Consider the following 23,000-nt stretch of genomic DNA (forward strand, 5'->3'; position numbering starts at 1 on the left):
ATAATAGCTTTGAGGATTCATTTTCAAATTTACAGCTTTGTATATTTACAGTGTTTATCAGGCCAATGTCTTTCAGGTGAGCGAACCCCGTTATTAAATACTGATCTCCATCAGTTAAGCTGACTAATTTAAAATTGGGCATCTTTTCATTTAGGACTAATTCAACTGATTTAAAGACAGCAATTTTAAAATACTCTGTTTTGAAGAGATTTCTTAATATGTATCAGAGCCTGATTTTTTCTGTACAGTGTTTCTAACAAAATATAATAGTTCTGTGTTTTTTGCTTTATTCCTTGCTTCTTTCATTTGACGTAGTGATATCACCTTAAGGTGAGAGAACTTGTCTTTTGTTACTTATATGTCTGCTTTTTACAATGTTTGTGTGTGCTTGTGTGTGTGTGTGTGTTTTCCTTTACATAGTGTAAATATGTCCTTTATTTTAAATGCATGGTAACTGCATGTTGATCTAACATCTACGCAGAATAAGTTTTATTGACAATGTGTATATATAAAAACATGCAAAACTCTGAGCCACTTTTTAATCTCATTTACTCAGATCTAATTCCATTGAGAAGAATGGTACTCCCCTTTATCTCCACTGTTGTGACTGAAATTTGAATCTGGCCCTCCATTATTATTATTTTATTATTAGAACAAATTTTAGCTGGCAGTCATAATATATCCCTGCAAATTACTGACCATGACCAGAGTCCCAGGGGAGCCAGCTGAGGTCACTCAATTAGGGTGAACTGAAAGAATTGGGCAGGCAATCCCCAAAGCTGGTTCGATACTTAGATTGATCAAGCCGGCACAAAATAGCTTCTATAATTACCCAGAAGCCAAGAACACAGTTCCCTTGAAGTAACCCAGCCTTAGGCCTCCACCCAGACACTCAAGTAAAATATGATGAGGATTACTGAAAATCTTATTCATCATATAAAAAAGTTCTACCAACCCCAAAGGATCGGACACATTATCTCCCAGGTTAATAAATATTCCAGATCTTACCAAATACGTGCTCACAGCAACTTCTTATTAACTGAACTAAAATTTATTAAAAAAGAAAAGAGAGAGTATTGGTTATAAAATCAATATACATACAGATATGAGTACAATTCTTGAGATTCAGATTAATAGCAGAGATGGTGAGCTTTGTAGTTGCAAAGAGTTCTTTCATAATTAGTCCATGGGTTATAGACCAGTGTTCATATTCAGGGTGTTCCAGCGTAGGACTGGGATCTCAGCCTTACAACTTAAGCTTCCCCTGCATGAAACATCAAGCATGTCTGAGATGACAGGATCAGGACCCAAGGGTCTTTTATACAGTTTTCTAGCAGCCACTTGACCATACAGTCTTGGGTGAACAATAGGCTTTTGATGTAACCTTCTGTTTCCTATACCTCAGCAGTAATTAACTATATGGATTAACATAAGATAATTTATCCATTAAGCAGTGTATCACAAACTTTAAAGATATATATATAAACAATGAGTCATCTAAATGTTAATATTCCATTTTGATCTCTGAATCAATAGCTATAGTGATAGACAGGAACTGTATGCTTACATGGCTAGCATTTAGGATATAAGTAAACACACGCAATTAATATCACCTCTAATTCTCTAACAATAGAGGTTTGAACTTCAAAATTCTAGCCTATCTAGCATAGAATGGCTCTAGTTACTATTTCTGACATGGCTCTACAGGTTGACTCTGGGTCAGTTAGCCTGCAGGATGCTTAACCCTTTCTAGGCACATGTCACACTTTATATAAGATTTGTTGCAATTATATGACAGTGATAGCAATAATGACTTACATGGTTATATTTTAATCAGATAATGTCACACTGGCCCTCTGTTATTATTATTTTACTATTAGAACAAATTTTAGCTGGCAGTCATAATATATCCCTGCAAATTACTGACATCTGCTTTCTGTAATCCAGGTTGTTTAAAGACATGAGAAACCAGCTGTAATTAGCAGGTCAGGGAAAAGTAAACGAGTATAGATTGTGTAGCTATCTTTGCAGAGGCTATAGAATCCTTCTGAAAATATTGATGATCATCAACTCCCTCACACGGAAGACATGAATCTTTAGTTAGGTTTAAGAAAATGAATTATATTTATTCTGTAATTTATCTATAATAGTAATTTTTAAACATGATGACCAAAACTTCAGGCTTGTTTGCCTGAAGTTAGGCACCTAAAGCCATATTTAGGCACCTAAATAGATGGTGATATCTACCTGTGAAAATCAGGCTATTATTTAGGTGCCTATACATGGTTTAGGTGTCTGACTTTTAAGCAGCCAAGTTTGAAAATTTTGGCTCCTATACTTATGCTACATTATGAAGATGTAACCAGTCAAGGTCTTTGGAAAGATTGACCTGACCCTGCAACCCTTACTGATATGAGTAGGCCCTGCACGTACTTCCATGATTGAAGGATCACATCTTACAGGAGATGCCTGTACATACCAAGCAGCATATACAGATATTGATATGTCTCCTTTATGTGGTAAAAAGCATAAAAGCTAAACTTTTCAAACTTGGTTGCCTAAAGTTAGGCACCTCAACTCATATGTAGTCACCTTGTGTATATATATATATATATATATATATATATACATATATCTGGTGTATATAATGCCCGACATGCATAGATTTGAATGCATGTGTATATAAATATCTAAAATGTGGAAGTTAGCATGACCTATGTTAGAGAAGAGCGCCATATTCAATTTTCCTGTCTTTAAATATTTAGCTAATCTACCATATGATTTGCATTGTATTAATGTGTGTAAAAATTATGAATGCACATTTAATTCCTTGAGCATAGGACTGAAAATTTGCATCACTAGTACTGTTAAACCTCAGTCTGCAGTTTGTCTGACAAGATCTGTTTTCTTTAGCACTTCAGTGGTGTCATTGGAACACATCTATAAAAGTGCTCCTTATCACAATAGCACGCATTGTTTCCACTGTGACAAACCCCAAAGACTTTTCTGTATCTCTCTCAGTTGTACTGGACTAAGAGCTTCTGTAGGACAAATGAAAGTCTGTTTTTTATCTCTGTATGTTGGGGACTGACATAGTAAATGTAATTTAAATATTAATTGTATGATGGTCAGGTGATATTTTGTAAGCCAATCAAAGGGTGGGGACTTAAAAATGCATATATATATATGTATACTTACAGTATACATTATATATAGATAAATGCAAGTTATAGAAAGGGTGGTTAAACTCTTGCCTGAAATGAAAATCTGTTCTCCAAGCTAATCAGAATACAGCTTTTCAGTAATGGTATAGCAAGGATAATGGTATCAGAAAACAGCAGATAAAACTACAGCATCTACATCATTAATTATTTGTCAAAATAGAAATCAAGTAAATGGAATAGAAAGTTGCCACAGAATGTCTTCCTCTTAGAAAATAAATGTCTTGTTATGTGTGTGGCTGCATTGGACAATTACTTTGTGAGTGTTCAGTTCTATTGCATAATCTCTGTGGTCTGGATTCTGATACTTTTATTCATGGTAAATGACCCCTTACTCCACAAGTGAGAAACCATTCATTCAACTAGAGCATGAATGTCAGAATCTGGTACTTTCTTATGTACACCTAAGTCAGACCATCAAACCAAATCATTATAACTCTGACATATACTTCTTAAAACTTAAAATATTTGAAACCCACCTTTCCAAATAAACACCTTCCACAGAAACACTAGAGCTTCAACACACTTTCATGTTGCTCTCAGTTTTTCACCAATTGGCACTAGCTGGTTGAACTCTTGTGGAACACGGCAAAAGTGGATCAGAACCTTTGAAGTTAGTGCTATACAGTGCATTCAAAATGTTCAGGCAAATTGTTGAGTTTGAGATGCTACATTTACTATTTAAGGTGGCTATTCTTCCTAATATAGAGGGCAATAGAGCAGTCAAATATTTAATGGGGAGATCAATGATATAATTACTTTAACAGTCCCAGACTCTTGCATAAAATCCCCTTATGTTTTTGAAATGGACCATTTGATGAAATGGAATTGGGCTTGTCCAAACATAAAGACATTGTGACAGAAAAGAAAGAATATGAAATGAAAAATTATGATTAAAGAATTAAGACTTTAAATCTTCATGTAAATATTTTAACCTCACCTATTGTCAGTAATCTATAATATAGATCCTGGTTATCTCATTAGAATCAGAATAAATTATTAATGCTAAAAGGCTCGGCCAGATGAGAGATGCCAAAGCGCTATTATGCAGTGATTGCAGGGAACACAAATTTAAAAAATAATGGAGAGGAATTTATATTTGAAAGGCATGGGAGGTGGCGAAGCTCTGTTGCCCCATGTTATTCTCCCCCCCCCAGACCCCCACCAACCGTGTAACTTCTTTAGCTATGCAACTTCTCATATTTGTGATCATTATTGTGAGCAAATGTAAAAGTGAACAATGTATAACTTTTAAGAGGTGTTGATACTGCCGTCTGTTGGATAAGTCTGTTGCAATTTGCTTTCTGGCCTCAATATAGCTGATAAGATAGTGTAACTGTGCAATACTGATTTTTACAGTTGGATGAAGAAGCCTCGATGTGGTGTGCCTGACCAGAGAAGAGGTAGCTCCAAGTTTAACATTCGTCGAAAACGATATGCATTAACGGGACAGAAGTGGCAACACAAACATATCACTTACAGGTACAAAAAAATCAATAAACTTTTTGGTGATATCACTAAATTTTTTATTAAAAGAAAACAAATGTTTTTTAAGATATTATTTTCTAAAAGTGTACCATGCATTGTCCAGACGTTGATGTGTGGTATAAAAATATTGATTTCAGTCTCCCTGGAGTAACTAATCACACGCTGCAAAAGCACGGAATGAGTTTCTTGGATTTAAATTGTCTGCATTTAAGCAGAATGTTCTTTGAAGCTTGCAGCACCAAATTAACCTCCAATGTCCCCCCTAACTGTACCTTCCAACCCACTTGACAACTTCTCAGGAAAAGTCACTTTGAATGCAGGAACAGTCTAATGGAATTGGGGCTCTAATATATATATGCAAATTAGGTCATTGGAGGGAGGCAGTAGCTGCAAATGCAGGTGGCTGCAGGTCTATTTCAAAATATAAATGAATTTGATTAAATTTTGGTGAGTCAGTTACACAGCCGTCTCATGCCCACACAGTAATAGGCATGGGGGCATGTACTTATCAGTGAAACTCTCAATATGATTTGCAATTTACAGGACGTGTTGCATGCTGTATCAAAGCTGACCTTGGCTTGGCAAATAAAATATGTTATGAAAAAATATGTCTCTGCTGTAGTGCTGTCAGCCAAAAAGCGTCATGTCTACACAGTATGTGGCCCATAAAATTATCATAGAATCATAGAATCATAGAATATCAGGGTTGGAAGGGACCCCAGAAGGTCATCTAGTCCAACCCCCTGCTCAAAGCAGGACCAAGTCCCAGTTAAATCATCCTAGCCAGGGCTTTGTCAAGCCTGACCTTAAAAACCTCTAAGGAAGGAGATTCTACCACCTCCCTAGGTAACGCATTCCAGTGTTTCACCACCCTCTTAGTGAAAAAGTTTTTCCTAATATCCAATCTAAACCTCCCCCATTGCAACTTGAGACCATTACTCCTCGTTCTGTCATCTGCTACCATTGAGAACAGTCTAGAGCCATCCTCTTTGAAACCCCCTTTCAGGTAGTTGAAAGCAGCTATCAAATCCCCCCTCATTCTTCTCTTCTGCAGACTAAACAATCCCAGCTCCCTCAGCCTCTCCTCATAAGTCATGTGCTCTAGACCCCTAATCATTTTTGTTGCCCTTCGCTGTACTCTTTCCAATTTATCCACATCCTTCTTGTAGTGTGGGGCCCAAAACTGGACACAGTACTCCAGATGAGGCCTCACCAGTGTCGAATAGAGGGGAACGATCACGTCCCTCGATCTGCTCGCTATGCCCCTACTTATACATCCCAAAATGCCATTGGCCTTCTTGGCAACAAGGGCACACTGCTGACTCATATCCAGCTTCTCGTCCACTGTCACCCCTAGGTCCTTTTCCGCAGAACTGCTGCCGAGCCATTCGGTCCCTAGTCTGTAGCGGTGCATTGGATTCTTCCATCCTAAGTGCAGGACCCTGCACTTATCCTTATTGAACCTCATTAGATTTCTTTTGAACCTCATTAGATTATCAGCAAAGCAGAGATTTGTATGTAGTCCTCTAGAAATTTATCATAATCTCTTCAGGATTATGGGATCCACCATGGCACTGAATGTTCTCTGGGATAAAAGCATCCTAAAATTCATTGACCAGCTATTTACATTACTATATGATGCATAGATTTTAAGACCAGAATGTACCTTTATGATCATCTAGCCTGACCTCCTGTATAACATGAGCCATAGAATTTTACCCAGTAATTCCTTTATCAATCCCATATTTTCCCATATGGATGGCTTTCAAAAAAGCATTCTCAATCTTGAAGTAAAGACTTCAAGTGATGGGGGAATCACTTGTTTCAGTAGAATCAGTTGTTTCAGTAGATAAGTAACTCATGTTTTCATTGCTGAGTATTGTAGTCTTTGGCAATTGAAGGTGCTCAGCACCTAGCAGGAGTATGTCTAAATATATTAATTTACATTTATCCACATTTTTAATTTCTTAATCTAGGGATTTAAATGGGAAGTGTATGGGTGTGTGTATGTGTTTAACATTCTTCCCCTTCGTTTGTAATCCCAAATCTCAAATCAGTGGGCCTGATTCTCCACCCCATTACACCATTTTGGTACCACTGTTAAATCCTGCAACTGAAATATCGTTCTGTTCTGCCACCCAAGACATTAATCATGAAAGCAGTACAAAGGTGGATCCCAAGATTAATCTGTTTGGTAACCCTCTAGTAACCTTTCTAGCTTGAAGAATTTTTGGCTGTTCTTTGCTTTCTGCCCTTTTTGCAAAATTTTCACTCTACAGTGTCACCTTATCATATGCCTCTGCCATTTAACATTAACCTCCCAGATCAAACTTTGCCAGAAGTTTTCTAAAATTGAAGTTTTCTAAAATTTCAACACTCCACTGTTAGTAGCAAGCACTACTTTCCTTTCAAATGAAAATCAGCATGAGTTCACAGAACATAATTGCTATAGATTGGACATTCAAAAGTGTTCAGCTTCTAGGAGTTTTACTGTTGACTTCAGTGGGAGCAGAATGAGGCCATTGTCACTTTCTTGACATTTAAAAACATAGTAGTCCAAAGCTTGGCTAGGCTCCACGTTGTGCTAATGTGGGTTTCTTCTTGAGATCCAGCTTCTGACCCGCACGCAGCAGAACTGCATCAGTTCTAATGCTAAGAAGGCCTCTGACCTGCAGAGGTGAGGACCGGATTTACCCTTGTTAAGTTTCTGGATAGTGGTTTATAGATTATATCCTCAGGTGCTGTGTTTAAATCAAATATTTATTTTTTTTTAATTGTCAGATATTTTTAATAGTAAAATATAATTGAGATCATATGTAGATGCATAGAAATGTAGGTCTGAAAGGGACCTCGAGAGATCATCTAGTCCAGTTCACTGAGGCAGGAAAAAATGTACCTAGACCAGGGGTCTGCAACCTTTCAGAAGTCGTGTGCCGAGTCTTCATTTATTCACTCTAATTTAAGGTTTCGCGTGCCAGTGTTAAACATTTTAACATTTTTAGAAGGTCTCTTTCTATAAGTCTTTAATATATAACTAAACTATTGTTGTATGTAAAGTAAATAACGTTTTTAAAATGTTTAAGAAGCTTCATTTAAAATTAAATTAAAATGCAGAGCCCCCTGGACTGGTGGCCAGGACCCGGGCAGCGAGTGCTGCTGAAAATCAGCTCGCGTACTGCCTTTGGCACACGTGCCATAGGTTGTCTACCCTGATTTAGACCAGCATTTAGACAGATGTTTGTCCAACCTGTTCTTAAAAACCTCCAATGATGGATATTCCATAATCTCCCTTAAAATCCTATTCACTTGCTTAAATATCCTTATAGTTAGAAAGTTTTTCTAATGGCTAATCTATATCTCCCCTGCTGCAGATTAATCCCATTACTTCTTGTCCTATCTTAAAAGGACATGGAGATCAGATGATCACTATCTCTTTTTAACAGCACTCAACATATTTGAAGACTGCTATCAGGTCCCCTCTCAGTCTTCTTTTCTCAAGTGTAAATGTGTCCAGTTTTTTTCCTCATAGGTCAGGTTTTCTAACTATTTTTGTTGCTATCCTCTGGACTCTCTCCAATTTGTCTACATCTTTCATAAAGTGTGGTGCCCAGAACTGGACACAGTATGCTAGCTGAGGCCTCGCCCATGCCAAGTAGAGCGGGACAGTTACCTCAATTAACACAAGTGTCTTACATATGACATTGTGTTAATACACCCCAGAAGGATATTACCTTTTTTTGCAACTGCATCACAATGTTGGCTCATATCAGGTTTGTGATTCACTATAACCTACAGGTCCTTTTCAGCACCAACTAGCTAGTTATTTCTCTTTTGTCGTTTGCATTTGATTTTACTTTCCTAAGTGTAGTACTTCATACTCTTCATTATTGAATTCCATTTTGTTGATTTCAGACCAATTCTGCAATTTTTTCAAGGTCCTTTTGAATTCTAATCCTGTCATCCAAACTGTTTGTAACCCTTCCCATCTTGGTGTTACCTGCAAATCTAATAAACATAATCTCCACACCATTATCCAAGTCATTAATGAAAATATTGACTTTTACCGGACCCATGAAAGATTCCTGCAGAATCCACTAGATATGTCCTACCCAGTTTGACAGCTAATTATGAATACCTACTCTTTTGACAGGTTTCAGAGTAGCAGCCGTGTTAGTCTGTATTCGCAAAAAGAAAAGGAGTACTTGTGGCACCTTAGAGACTAACAAATTTATTAGAGCATAAGCTTTCGTGAGCTACAGCTCACTTCATCGGATGCATCCGATGAAGTGAGCTGTAGCTCACGAAAGCTTATGCTCTAATAAATTTGTTAGTCTCTAAGGTGCCACAAGTACTCCTTTTCTTTCTACTCTTTTGAGTATGCTTTTTCTACCAGTTGTGCACCCACTCTTATAGTTATTTCATCTAGACTACATTTCCCTAATTTATGTATGACAATGTTGTATAGGACTGTGTCAAAAACCTTATTAAAATCAAGATATGTTGCATCTGCTGCTTTTCCCTTATCTACTAGCCCAGTAAATGTGTCAAAGAAGGAAATTAGGTTTGTTTGGCATGGTTTATTCTTGAAAAATCTTGTGTGGGTAATTTCTTATCACCCTAATAACTCCTAAATTCTTACAAATTGATGGTTTAATAATTTGTTTTAGTATCTTTTTTCAAGTATTGAAGTTAGGCTGACTAGTCTATAATTCACCAGGTCTTATTTTCTCCCCTTTTTAAAGATAGGTGCTATGTTTGCCTTTCTCCTGTCCTCAGGGATCTTACTCCAGGAGTTCTCTAAGATAATTGCTAATGGTTCCAAGATTACTTCAATTAGTTCCTTAGGTATTCTAAGGTAAATTTCATCAGGCCCTGCCAACTTCAATATGTATATTGTTTAACCTGCTCTTTCCCTATTTTGGCTTGAGTTCCTCCCACTTTCTGTTAATATTAATTGTGCTAAGTATCTGGTTTTTAGTGAAGACTGATGCAAAATAGGCATGAAACACCCCCATCTTCTTGATAGTATCCATATTTAGATCTTCTTCCCCACTAAGTATAGGACCTACACTTTCCTTCATCTTTCGCTTGCTCCTAATATATTTATAGAACCTCTTCATATTGCTTTTTTTGTCCCTTGATAGGTTTAACTCATTTTGTATCTTAGCTTTTCTTCTTTTGTCCCTATGTGCTTGTGCTATTCTTTTGTGCTCCTCCTTAGTAATTTCTCCGTTTCACTTTTTATAGGATTCCTTTTTGATTTTTCTGGTCGTTAGAGCTGCTGATGGAACCATATTAGCCTCTTACTATTCTTCCTATCTTTCTTTGCATTGAGATAATTGGCAGTTGTACCTTTAATATTGTCTCTTTAAGAAACTGCCTGGTCTCCTGAATTGCTTTTTTCCCTTAAATTACCTTCCAGTGGGATCTTATCTATGAGTTATGAAGTTTTTAAAGTCTGCTCTTTTGAAATCCCATTGTACTTATTCAACTGTTCTCACTCCTTCCTGTCTTTAGAATCACAAAATCTATTATTTCATGATCACTTTCACCCAAATTGCCTTCCACCATCAGATTCTCAACCAATTCCTCTGTTAGTCAGAATCCAGTCTAAAATGGCCGGCCTTACAAGTTACTTCCTCCACCTTCTGAAACAAGAAGTTGTCCCCAATATATCCCAAGAACTTATTGGACATGTTTACCTGTGTATTTTGTCTTTCTTTCTGTATTTTCTCTTTGTCACTGTTATTTTGGCCCCAAGAACTTTTGGCCAAACTTTTGGAACTTTCTTCTGGCAGCCATGTTGTATTTAAATAATGCAACTGGAAACAAGGAGCGGGGAAGACAAGCTCAGATAGGTAGGTTTGGAGAAGTAACAGTGGAAAATATTAATGGTATTATATGATTTTTGAACTTGTATACCACTAAAACAATTCTGCTTTTATCTACTTTAATTTTAGACATCTAGGTGCTACAGTTTACAAAAACTGAATGAGTGCAGTATCAGAAGCTGAATAGAATTGAGTCACTGCTGAATGGATCCTTTGGTCCATTCTACTGTAGAAGAGGAGCACTGGGGTGTCAAAGGGCTACTTTAGCTATTATACTTAAGTTGTCACTTAAGTTCACAGCTGATCCATTGCTTTGTCATGGCAGGATAGCCTTTCAGTGCTGAATAAAAAATATCAATTCAGCCAGACAAAAGACTTGCATGAAAATGTATTAATTTGTAAATTTGCCTATTTTCAATTTTAAGTTCTTAAAATTGAAGCACTTTCATGGAACTTTAGAAATGTTCAATGAAACTTGACACATTTTCAGTGAAACTTCATATGAATAATTTTCTCATCAGCATAGGTGTATCTTTTTCGCCAAATACTAAAATTTTGAACTGAATTTGAACTGAAAATTTGAACTAGTGGTACCTAGTATTAGATGCCAGTATCTCAGCTGTGCAAATAATTATTAAAAAGTGTCCATGTTGAAACATAATGGCGATTTTTTAACAACTCCAGAGGGAAAAATGGTTTCTGATCTTTCACATGGGCTGTTGAGGCTCAAATGATTGGCTGCCATAGGAACAGTGGTAGAACCACAATCTATTTCATGGGATTAAATTACAACATTTCAGAAAGATGATCTGAACACCCACATTGTCTCCTGTGAACTTCTAAAGAAATAGAGACTGAGAGAAATAATGTGTGTGAACCAAATAGGATGCCTATATCGAGATGAAGCCAGCCTCCCAGTCCTTCAGAGTATGGGGTTATTGGTCTTTAAGAGATGGGTAAGGATGACACCACAAGAAAGGATTTCTGCATTCACTGACTAAGTGTATGCATGTCAGTTCTTAGCACAAAATTGGTATTTACCATTTTTATTAATTCTCCCTTTTTCTTCCTCTCTAACATAACTTTCCAATTACATTTATGTATTTAGTGGACATTTTTAGTAATTCAGTTTCTATATGGATGATACAGTACAATCCTGTGATGTACTATGCAACCCATGCCTGCTTGGTGTGGCGCTCTGTCCCTGGCTAGAGCAGGTAGAGATTGATGAGCAATCTCATCAATCTACAGGAGTAGCTAAAAGAGATGTGTCTGTTAGCTCAAGCAGTAGAAGCTCATGCATTAAACTCCAGCGATTCCCAGCTGCCCATGACCAGGGTCAGTCTGTGTTACAGTAGTTTTGCCTTGTACATAATATTAATACATTCTATAATCATAGTTCTTTGTACTGGTACCATATTTAAAATGTTGCGCTCAGCACTCAGAAGGATTTTACCCAAGAGAGAAATCAGTCCATTATGAACTGAAAAGTGTTGAACATGTTAGCTGGCAGGAGAGTATGTGTTTAAAACAGAGAGTCCAGAGCAGTGTCTCTCAAACTTTCCAGACTACTGTACCCCTTTGAGGCCTCTGATTTGTCTTGTGTACTTCCAAAGTTTCACCTAATTTAAAAACTACTTGCTTACAAAATCAGACATAAAAATACAGAAGTGTCCCATCACATTATTACTGAAAAATTGCTTATTTTCTCATTTTTACCATATAATTATAAAATAAATAAATTGGAATATAAATACTGTACTTACGTTTCAGTGTATAGTATATAGAGCAGTATAAACAAGTCATTGTATGAAAATTTAGTTTGTACTGTCTTTGCTATGCTTTTTATGTAGCTTGTTGTAAGTAAAATTAGGCAAATATCTAGATGAGTTGAGGTACCCCCTGGAAGACCGCTGTGAACTCCCAGGGATACATGTACTCCTGGTTGAGAACCACTGGTTCTGAGTGTTGAAAACTATTTTCCCATTCCAAAGCAAGCCAGAGATTAATGTGGTACAACCTTGATTTTGTCTTAGAGTTTGGGATTGTGTTATATAACCAGTGATTTAATGAACATGATACTGAGTCAGGGAAGAAGTCTGTGATACTTAGGGAGGATTTTTTTTAATAGAATGTTCAGTTCACAGGAAAATATTCTATAAGCTTGTCACAATAACAACCTCCACTTATAGCTTCAGGAAATAAAACATTTAACTTTTTGAACATGACCATGATGTAAATCAATGAGAATAAAACTGTCATCTTTATAATAATGACTATCAAGGTGGATTTGGTTAGAAAAATACATTAGAGAATTATTGACCATAAAATCTCCATAATCAGAAAGATAATCTTACTATTCATAATTTCAACTCTAGCATTAGGAGTCAGACAAAGGGGAGTCTGCAAAGAGCCCTCAGCTTGTAGTAATGTTTAAAAATGAAGTAGCAATATGCTAATCAAAAGGTAAAGATGTATCTGGAACAAAGCCTGTTGTATAAAACTCAAGATTACTTTTTAAAGCAGGAAGAAAAGGAGTATTTGTGGCACCTTAGAGGCTAACAAATTTATTTGAGCATAAGCTTTCGTGAGCTACAGCTCACTTCATCGGATGCATTTGGTGGAAAATACAGAGGGGAGATTTATATACACACACAGAGAACATGAAACAATGGGTTTTATCATACACACTGTAAGGAGAGTGATCACTTAAGATGAGCCATCACCAGCAGCGGGGGGGGGGAGGGAGGAAAACCATTCATGGTGACAAGCAAGGTAGGCTATTTCCAGCAGTTAACAAGAACATCTGAGGAACAGTGGGGGGTGGGGTGGGGGGGAGAAATAACATGGGGAAATAGTTTTACTTTGTGTAATAACCCATCCACTCCCAGTCTCTATTAAAGCCTAAGTTAATTGTATCCAGTTTGCAAATTAATTCCAATTCAGCAGTCTCTCCTAGGAGTCTGTTTTTGAAGTTTTTTTGCTGAAGGATAGCCACCCTCAGGTCTGTAATCGAGTGACCAGAGAGATTGAAGTGTTTCATGAATGTTATAATTCTTGACGTCTGATTTGTGTCCATTTATTCTTTTACATAGAGATTGTCCAGTTTGACCAATGTACATGGCAGAGGGGCATTGCTGGCACATGATGGCATATATCACATTGGTAGATGCGCAGGTGAACAAGCCTCTGATAGTGTGGCTGATGTGATTAGGCCCTATGATGGTGTCCCCTGAATAGATATGTGGACAGAATTGGCAACCGGCTTTGTTACAAGGATAGATTCCTGGGTTAGTGGTGTGGTGTGTGGTTGCTGGTGAGTATTTGCTTCAGGTCGGGGGGCTATCTGTAAGCAAGGACTGGCCTGTCTCCCAAGATCTGTGAGAGTGATGGGTCGTCCTTCAGGATAGGTTGTAGATCCTTGAAGATGCGTTGGAGAGGTTTTAGTTGGGGGCTGAAGGTGATGGCTAGTGGCATTCTGTTATTTTCTTTGTTGGGCTTGTCCTGTAGTAGGTGACTTCTGGGTACTCTTCTGGCTCTGTCAATCTGTTTCTTCGCTTCAGCAGGTGGGTATTGTAGTTGCAAGAATGCATGATAGAGATCTTGTAGGCGTTTGTCTCTGTCTGAGGGGTTGGAGCAAATGCGGTTATATCGTAGAGCTTGGCTGTAGACAATGGATCGTGTGATGTGATCTGGGTGAAAGCTGGAGGCATGTAGGTAGGGATAGCGGTCATTGGGTTTCCAGTATAGGGTGGTGTTTATGTGACCATCGCTTTTTAGCACCGTAGTGTCCTGGAAATGGATCTCTTACACCATTTCTCAAGGAACTCCCTGAAAAAGCACAAGAACAAATCTGCACAGACACACCCCTGGAACCCCGACCTGGGGTATTCTGTCTGCTACCCAAGATTCATAAACCTGGAAATCCTGGATTCCCCATCATCTCAGGCATTGGCACCCTGACAGCAGGATTGTCTGGCTATGTAGACTCCCTCCTCAGGCCCTACGCTACCTGCACTCCCAGGTATCTTCGAGACACCACTGACTTCCTGAGGAAACTACAATCCATCAGTGATCTTCCTAAAAACACCATCCTAGCCACTATGGATGTAGAAGCCCTCTACACCAACATTCCACACAAAGATGGACTACAAGCCGTCAGGAACAGTATCCCCGATAATGTCACAGCTAACCTGGTGGCTGAACTTTGTGACTTTGTCCTCACCCATAACTATTTCACATTTGGGGACAATGTATACCTTCAAATCAGCGGCACTGCTATGGGTACCTGCATGGCCCCACAGTATGCCAACCTTTTTATGGCTGACTTAGAACAACGCTTCCTCAGCTCTTGTCCCCTAATGTCCCTACTCTACTTGTGCTACATTGATGACATCTTCATCATTTGGACCCATGGAAAAGAAGCCCTTGAGGAATTCCACCATGATTTCAACAATTTCCATCCCACCATCAACCTCAGCCTGGACCAGTCCATACAAGAGATCCACTTCCTGGACACTATAGTGCTAATAAGTGATGGTCAATAAACACCACCCTATACCGGAAACCTGCTGACCGCTATTCCTACCTACATGCCTCCAGCTTTCACCTAGATCACATCACACGATCCATTGTCTACAGCCAAGCTCTACGATACAACCACATTTGCTCCAACCCCTCAGACAGAGTCAAACGCCTACAAGATCTCTATCATACATTCTTACAACTACAGTACTCAGTACTGCTGAAGTGAAGGAACAGATTGACAGAGCCATAAAAGTACCCATAAGTCACCTACTACAGGACAAGCCCAACAAAAAAAATAACAGAACGCCACTAGCCATCACCTTCAGCCCCCAACTAAAACCTCTCCAACGCATCATCAAGGATCTACAACCTATCCTGAAGGACGACCCATCACTCCCACAGATCTTGGGAGACAAGCCAGTCCTTGCTTACAGACAGCCCCCCAAGCTGAAGCAAATACTCACCAGCAACCACACACCACACCACTAACCCAGGAATCTATCCTTGCAACAAAGCCGGTTGCCAACTCTATCCACATATCTATTCAGGGGACACCATCATAGGGCCTAATCACATCAGCTACCCAAGATCTACCCAAGATTGGTAGAGGCCCTGGGTTTTTTTGCCGTCCTCTGAAGCATGGGGCATGCGATGCTTGCCTGTTTAAACTGATGTAAATGGTGGATTCTGTGTAACTTGAAGTCTTTAAAGCATGGTCCAAAGACTTCAGTAACTCAGCCAGATGTCAGAGGTCTATTACAGAGTGGGTGAGCGAGGTTCTGTGGCTGTCAACGTGTACAAGGTCAGTCTAGATGATCATGATTGTACCATCTGACCTTAATGTTTATAGATCTATTCCCTGTAAACAACCAGCTGTAATTCAGTTGTATTCATTTATATCCTAAGAGTATTACTGAAACTTTCCAAACACATGTAGGGTATAGTACCACATCTCATAATCACATTACTTTTACATGCATACATATTAATTGTTGTTGTTGTTTGGTGCCAGGTTGAGGACACCTCACTTGAAACCATTGGGACTACTTGAGTAAGTGCTCGCTCGTGTGAATAAGGACTCCACGCTCAGGCCCTAAGTATTTGAGGCTCTTTAGTTTACTCTGTCACTGAGCATACTCTGTAAATAGTATAGAAAAAGAGCTTAGAGATACACTATTAAGTAGTGATATCTCCATATGTGGAGAGAGTGATTAAGAGCTTGTAAGGAAGGAGGTGTGACTACATATGTAGCTTTGAAGTTTCTCTGAAAGACAAAAATGTAGTACCTGGAAAATGCCTTGTTTTCTAGTACTTCAGGGTCATGAACCTCTGTGTGGGCAGATAAACAGATTTTCAAACACTTTGGAACTCTTACATCCTTTGAAACTGATTACGTGATCTGGATATGTACCAGGATGCAACAAAAAATACATTCTGGGACTAGATGAACAAAATTACTTGCCTGTCACTTTATGAGTATCTAGCCTTATGTGTGTTGTAAGAACTGAAGTGATCTTTTACAGCTACAGACACCTGTAAATTAATGCTAAGCATTATTGTCATAGGACATGACAGTATTACTTCAGACTCTAAATGAAAAAGCATATCAAGACTCCAGAAAATAGAGATTTATAATAGAAATACTAATTATTCCCTAGAGGAAAATTCCCATGGATTGTTATGCTACCGTAGGGCCTGATTCTTAAGAATTAATGGGACTGCAATGAGATAACTCTTTGTGTTAAGCAGTATTAACATTCAGTAGGGCCTGATCCTGCCTCCAGTATACTGGTGAGTATTACTTATGTGAGTAATCCCATGGAAGCCAATAAACTACTCATATGATTAAGGCTCACCAGCATGAGAGCAGGTTGCGCAATTCAGCCATTTATGATTATTTACTAGATAAGAATAGAATCCAAAAAAGAGAGAGTTTTCAAAACTTTTTGAATTTCTGATCACTATCTCATTTCTACAGTTAATGAATGAGACTGTTTTCCCATTAATGGAGGTTGAATTTTAATATATCCCACCAGGGTCATGGATTGTAACGTGAAGTAAGATTGAAAGAAACAGTGTTGCCACTAAAAACAGTGTTGCCACTAGAACAGTGTTGGAAATCTAGCATTTTTAAATTGACTCTTAAATTTCTCCACAATTTTTAAAGAAATTAATAATATGTCTTAGAATAACTAAATTTTTGATTTTCAGTGTGTTTTAATGGCAAAGCTAATTCTTTCTGGCCCATTTTACACCAAATTACCAAGATGGCCATTTCCTGTTGGATTGTTCATTACTGTTTGTTTTATTTAATTTGGGGGTATTTTAGTGTGTTATTCTGAACCCCTCTCTGTTTTTACTCAGTGCTTACTTGGGCAAACTTCCTCTAAAGTCACTGTGATGTTTAAAGTGAGTGGAGGTTTTGCCTGTGAAGACAAAATCAAACTGAGTGAGGACTTTAGGATTTGCCCTTTAGTGATTTCCTTTCTCTTGTAATGATTGAAATACTTACTCCTTTATTCCTTATTCCTTTAATTACAATAACTACATAATTTACTTGAGTTCGGTGGCTTACTCCAACTTCCAGGATCTCCAGCAGAGCTATGCCTATATCTCCAGGGCCCTTTTGTCACGTGTCTCCTGTTTATCAAGCCATTCTCCCTCTTTCTATAGAGAAACAATTCTTGTTTTCCAAGACCTCTCCTACATGGAGTTTTAAATTTGAGTTCTCTGCCTGTGTACTTTTTCCATTAAATTATCTGATACCTATCTCCTCTTTCTTTACCTACTCTTTTTACACTGATGATTCACAATCGTGTATATCGTTCAGTTTCTTTAATAATTTCTCCATGTTCACTCTTGTTCCTGGCTTAACCAAACAAATCTATGGCTTTATTGCATTTTAATTCACCTCAGAATCTCAAAAGGAAAAAGAATCTTTTTATTGGGCAAGATAATTATGGTCAAACACAACTTTTTCCTAAATGCAGACCTCCCTTTTGTCTTAACTATCTGTAATGCCTGTATCATTCTTACTTTAAAATTCACTTTTCCTCTCACAGCTCCTGTCTCAAATCTTCCTATCTAAACTGCCATAACAACAAAGAAGTGTGCATATTGCCACTGCCTTTACTTGGATATAACTGAAGTCATCATCCATGTTTTCATTTCCTTGACTATTCCAATTTCCATCTCTGTGGCCTCCCCAAGTCCCAATTCAACATATTCCAGCATCTGTAGAATGCTGTTGCCTACCTTCTCACATCTACAAAGGTAAACACATAAGCCTCATTCTCAGGTAATTTCAATTACTCCTCATTTGAGTATCCAGTACAAAATCGCCCTTATTCTTTGTAAAAACCCTCTGTGAACTTCTTGCAGACTACCTCATGAGTCATGCATTACATTCTCTGCACTCTTCATCTGCTTATCTACTGAAGACTTCTCTTTACAAAAATCTCACCACTGTTGACACAATTCCTACTTTCTGGAGCAACTTTTCCTCTGTATTTGTGTCTTCTAGAATGTCCACTTACTTCCGCTCTTGTCAGAAAACAGGTTTTCTCTTCTTTCCATGGACTCATAATTTATTTCTCCCTCTGATTTCATTTGTTTTTAACTTTGCAATTGCATTATTTGACTTTTTAGTGCATGTTGGGACATAGTGAATATGAAAAAGTCTATACAAAATGAAGTTGCATTATATTACATAATATCGCTATGGCAATGCTACACTGCAACATTTTCCTCTGTTTTCATGATATTGCTTAGAATGACAACAAACCTCACCATTTCTCAGTTCAAATATGATACTCACTTCTCCCACCCTCCTTTTCTGCTAAGCAACATATAATATATATCTCAAAAAATGTATGTAATTAAACAAACACACACACACACAGCATTTCCCTCTAAGTGGAGGAATGGACAGCCCACCATATGACAGATACTTCTTTGTTATATCTGGTGTCATTGGTCTGCAGTAGCACCCATGGAAGCCCTCCACCACCCCACTGTCCAGAAGTGAGTGAGCAGGGCCATAACAGAGGAGCTGCAGAGGGCTCCCTGAAGGGCCAGCGACTCCTCAGTGATCCCTGCACCTGGCTGCGGTCCTAGTGGGGCAAAGCAGAGTCCTGGCCGGGGCTCTCTGCTCTGCACTTTGAGTCTGCAGGGATTGGGTGTCACTGGCCCTCTGACAATGCAGGGGGGCTCCTGCACTCCGGCTATCATGGGAGTGAGTGTGCAAGGCAGAGTAGAGATCCCAGCCAGGACTGTGAGAAGGAAGACGACGTACCCCCGGCTGGATGAGAAGCCACCCTGCTGTTGAATGGCTCCTGCCATCTTGATTATCCAAACTCATCCGAATAAAATCCATGTCCCGCATGGGGTTCGGATAATCGGGAGTATACTATACTAGCAAAAGTTTCTAGTGTCTACTAGGCCTAAGATACCACTGTGCTAGGCATAATATAAGAATCTGAATATCATAGAATAGTTATCAATTCCAATGGGCTGATTAAGCATAACTTCCCTTATTTTACAGTATATTGGTTGCCTAAAATGAGATTTACTAAAAGGTGATGTTTGCCCTTTTTGTATTACAGCTGTTTTAGCAATAGAGGATCCATTGTTTTATACCTCAGCACTTCTAACCTGTTCGTAAGGGGGTAAAATATACCCTGTATGCCCAGAAAGGTGATTCAATTATACCATGCCGACAGTAAACTGCCATCTATGAAAAAAGGCCTGATATCTGTACGTCCAAGAGGATCCATGCATAACAGTCAATTAAGCTGATTAATTTGTGGAAGAGCATAGCTAATTAATAAAGAAAAATATTTCCTCTTTACCACATCTTTTTTTTAAGTCAGCTGATTTCATCTAAAGTTTACCTCCATGGTGAAACACTAGTTCTCACTTTTTTAATAATTACCTATCTCAGCAATCCTGAAATAATAAAGTATTGGAACACAGATTCAATTTAAAAGTGTTATTCTTAAGTTTTACACATTTTAAACAAGCCAGTAAGTTATGGATTTCAGGGTTCTTAAAACATCTGCTCAATAGAAGTATTTGTCTGTAATGTGTTTTGTTAGTCTTGGGTTTGGATCCTGGAAACCTACCCTTTGATTGTTCCTTTCTTTCTCATTTTTAATGAGTTATCGTCCTTGGAGAAGAAAAGGCAAAAGAATTATAGTCCCTATCCAATATGACAATACTATTGGTTGTGAAATAAGAAAATCACAAACAGTATCTCTGATCTGAGTTTAATCAATTGATTCTGTAACTGTGTGAATGAAGATCACACTTTACTTGAAAAAGTTTTTTAGGCTACAAAAAGTTATCAAAATGACACTAGAAAGAAGCTTAAGCTAAAACTTAACCCAAACCAGTGATGGATTAATGAAGTAACTTGATGGAGAATGTCTCTGGGGAAAGAGTGGCATAAAATGAAATCTGTATTTGACCAGAGACAATCCATTCATTTCAATAAGACAAGCAGTGAGACAGGAGAAGCAAAAAAAGGTATTCATCTCAGTTTAGCTTTGATTGACGGCAGAACCAATGAGAAGATAAGGTTTTAACAAGTTACCCAGATTAGCCCTTGTTTAAATTTCATTGTAAGTTAACCTTTTCATATCAAGTATGAATCTAGAATTGGTTGACACTTATGACAAATTGATGAGTGGAGTTTTTTACCCATTCAGATAAATGTCCCACATTGTTTACCTGTGCTTTTCTTTTCTTTAGAACAGAGTGTCCCAACCTATGGTTTGCAGATCTCAGAGGAGATCTGTGTTTGCGGATGCTGTGGGTGGGAAATCAAATAAAAATATAAATTTTGGGGGAAAAATCAGTAGAGTTAAAATTATTTTTAAAAATGGATACACCACCTCATCCCTGGGTAACTGGGGTTTGTCATAGCCCTGAGAACTCTAGCTAGTGATCCAGTGAGACCAATACAGCAGGCCACTAGAGCCCCTGCTAATAAAATATTAAATCGGTATACCTAGGTAAAGCAGTACAAACCCCATTAAAAACATCTGTTTATTATGCACAACAGACGCTACAAGTATCCATGCCCACGATCATGATAAAGCATGTCATTGAGCTGTGACAGCTTCATATACACACATTACGGGCATCGTTCAGGCTTTGTTGGGACTCCCTTCTGGGATTGGGTTGGTTCAGAAAGATGGACGATCATTTAATAAAAAACTCAGTGGCAATTGGCATACAGACAGTGAGAAACTATTTTAATGATAGTGAAGGAAGAAAAAGAAAATGCCAAAATATTATGGCAAATATATGACATCTGGCTTTATGCTGACTGATTCCAAATCATCAGGTGAGATATGTCCTGAAGAGCTAGTTACTGAGTGTCTGATGCCCCCAAATTTGCTGCAACATTTAGAAAACAAACATCTGTTACTGAAGGATGAAAATGTTTGGTCTTTCTTTCTTTCTTGGGGTTGTGGGAGGGGGGAGAAGTAAACCTGAGACCTTTATAAAATCAACAAGATTCAATTACTCAGACTAGCAATGTCAACATGAAAGCCCTTTAGACATGGTATTTGATATCTGTAGAAATCATATAGCAATGAAAAGTCCATTCCACTGAAGAAAACTGTATTCTTTCATGGGCAAAAGACGTGGATTCAGAAGTTCTAGTGCCTGAAGCAAATAACAAATTGAAAATAGTGTTTGTGTCAAAAAAGAACAACAACAAAAAAACACTGAGTTCTTCCCTATTATATGTATCAGAGACAAGGTGGATGAGGTAATATCTTTTATTGGACCAACTTTTGCTGGTGAAAGTGACAAATTTTTGAGCTACACAGAGCTCGTTTTCACATCTGGGAAAGGTACTCAGAGTATCACAACTAAGTACAAGATGGAACAGATTGTTTAGCATAAATAGTGCATATTGTGAGAGACTATTCAAGATGAAATGACCTATTAACGCCTCTCCAGTTATAGGACAAAAAAGGAGGGGTTAGTGGTTTACAGATTGTTGTAATATGCCATAAATCTAGTGTCTTTATTAAAACCATGATTTTTAGTGTCTAGCAAAGCTATGAATTTAAGCCCCCATGCTCATCTTTTGAAGGTGTTGTGCAGGTTTCTTTTCAGGATGAGGCCTGAGAGATCAGATATTGAATGATGGTTTTGTGAGAAGTGTTGGCCCATCGGTGCCTTTTATTATTTTTCTGTGTGAGTTCATTTGAGAGCATAGTGATTGTCTTGTTTCACCACATAGTTGTTATTGTGGCATTTACTGACTGGATGAGGTACACCACATGTTCTGATAGGCATCTGTAGAACCTATGGCTCTTGAAAGGTGTGTTGTGGGTAGTGTTGATCATCATACCAGTGGAGATATGTTTGTGGGTTTTGCATCTGTTGTTATGGCAGGGTCTGATACCACTTTTGAGTTCATGTGGCCTGGTCTGTGGGGAACTTGCTTTTGAGTGTGAGCTTGGTGAGCCTGGGAAGACCAGAAGAGGGGGTTTGGGAAAGATTTCTTTCAGAGGTGGTCCCCATTGAGTATGAGTTATAATTCTTTAATGATAATCCTTTGGGTTCCACTGCTGAGTGGTAGGTGAGAACTGTGGGTGTGTGTTTGGAGTTTTTTTGCCCCCCTGTATTGAAGCAGGTTCTCTTAGGGTATTTGGATGCCCCATTCCATGATGGGATATACTATTAGCTATATGGCCATGGATGTCTGAGAACAACTTCTTTCAAAACTGACAAAAGGTGACTATTTAGCAATTTACCTGTTGATCAAAAATTATGGGAACTGTGTATTTCCTCATTCTTTCCTCCTGTGGAACCTCTTTCATCAACAAGAAAGCCTCATCCATCACATGAAATTTTGACTGTGCTTATAATTGTGTCCCTTCTATGTGATTAAAGTTCCTGTTTCAAATCT

At 38.2% G+C, this 23,000-nt stretch overlaps 1 protein-coding gene across 3 annotated transcripts in view; it reads left to right on the forward strand.

Moving 5' to 3' along the window:
* The window catches only part of MMP16 (matrix metallopeptidase 16), a 265,584-nt gene that overhangs the window by 127,136 nt on the left and 115,448 nt on the right, over nucleotides 1-23,000 (forward strand). For 2 of the 3 annotated variants that reach the window (XM_038392264.2, XM_038392268.2), the window contains exons 3-4: nucleotides 316-330; nucleotides 4,581-4,703. In XM_038392264.2, the coding sequence (XP_038248192.1) occupies nucleotides 316-330; nucleotides 4,581-4,703 (138 nt within the window). The remainder of the gene's footprint in view (nucleotides 1-315; nucleotides 331-4,580; nucleotides 4,704-23,000) is intronic. The other variant, XM_038392266.2, reaches the window with a different exon arrangement.

The sequence above is a fragment of the Dermochelys coriacea genome, chromosome 2 (genome assembly GCF_009764565.3).
Source record: "Dermochelys coriacea isolate rDerCor1 chromosome 2, rDerCor1.pri.v4, whole genome shotgun sequence".
Taxonomy (NCBI): domain Eukaryota; kingdom Metazoa; phylum Chordata; order Testudines; family Dermochelyidae; genus Dermochelys; species Dermochelys coriacea.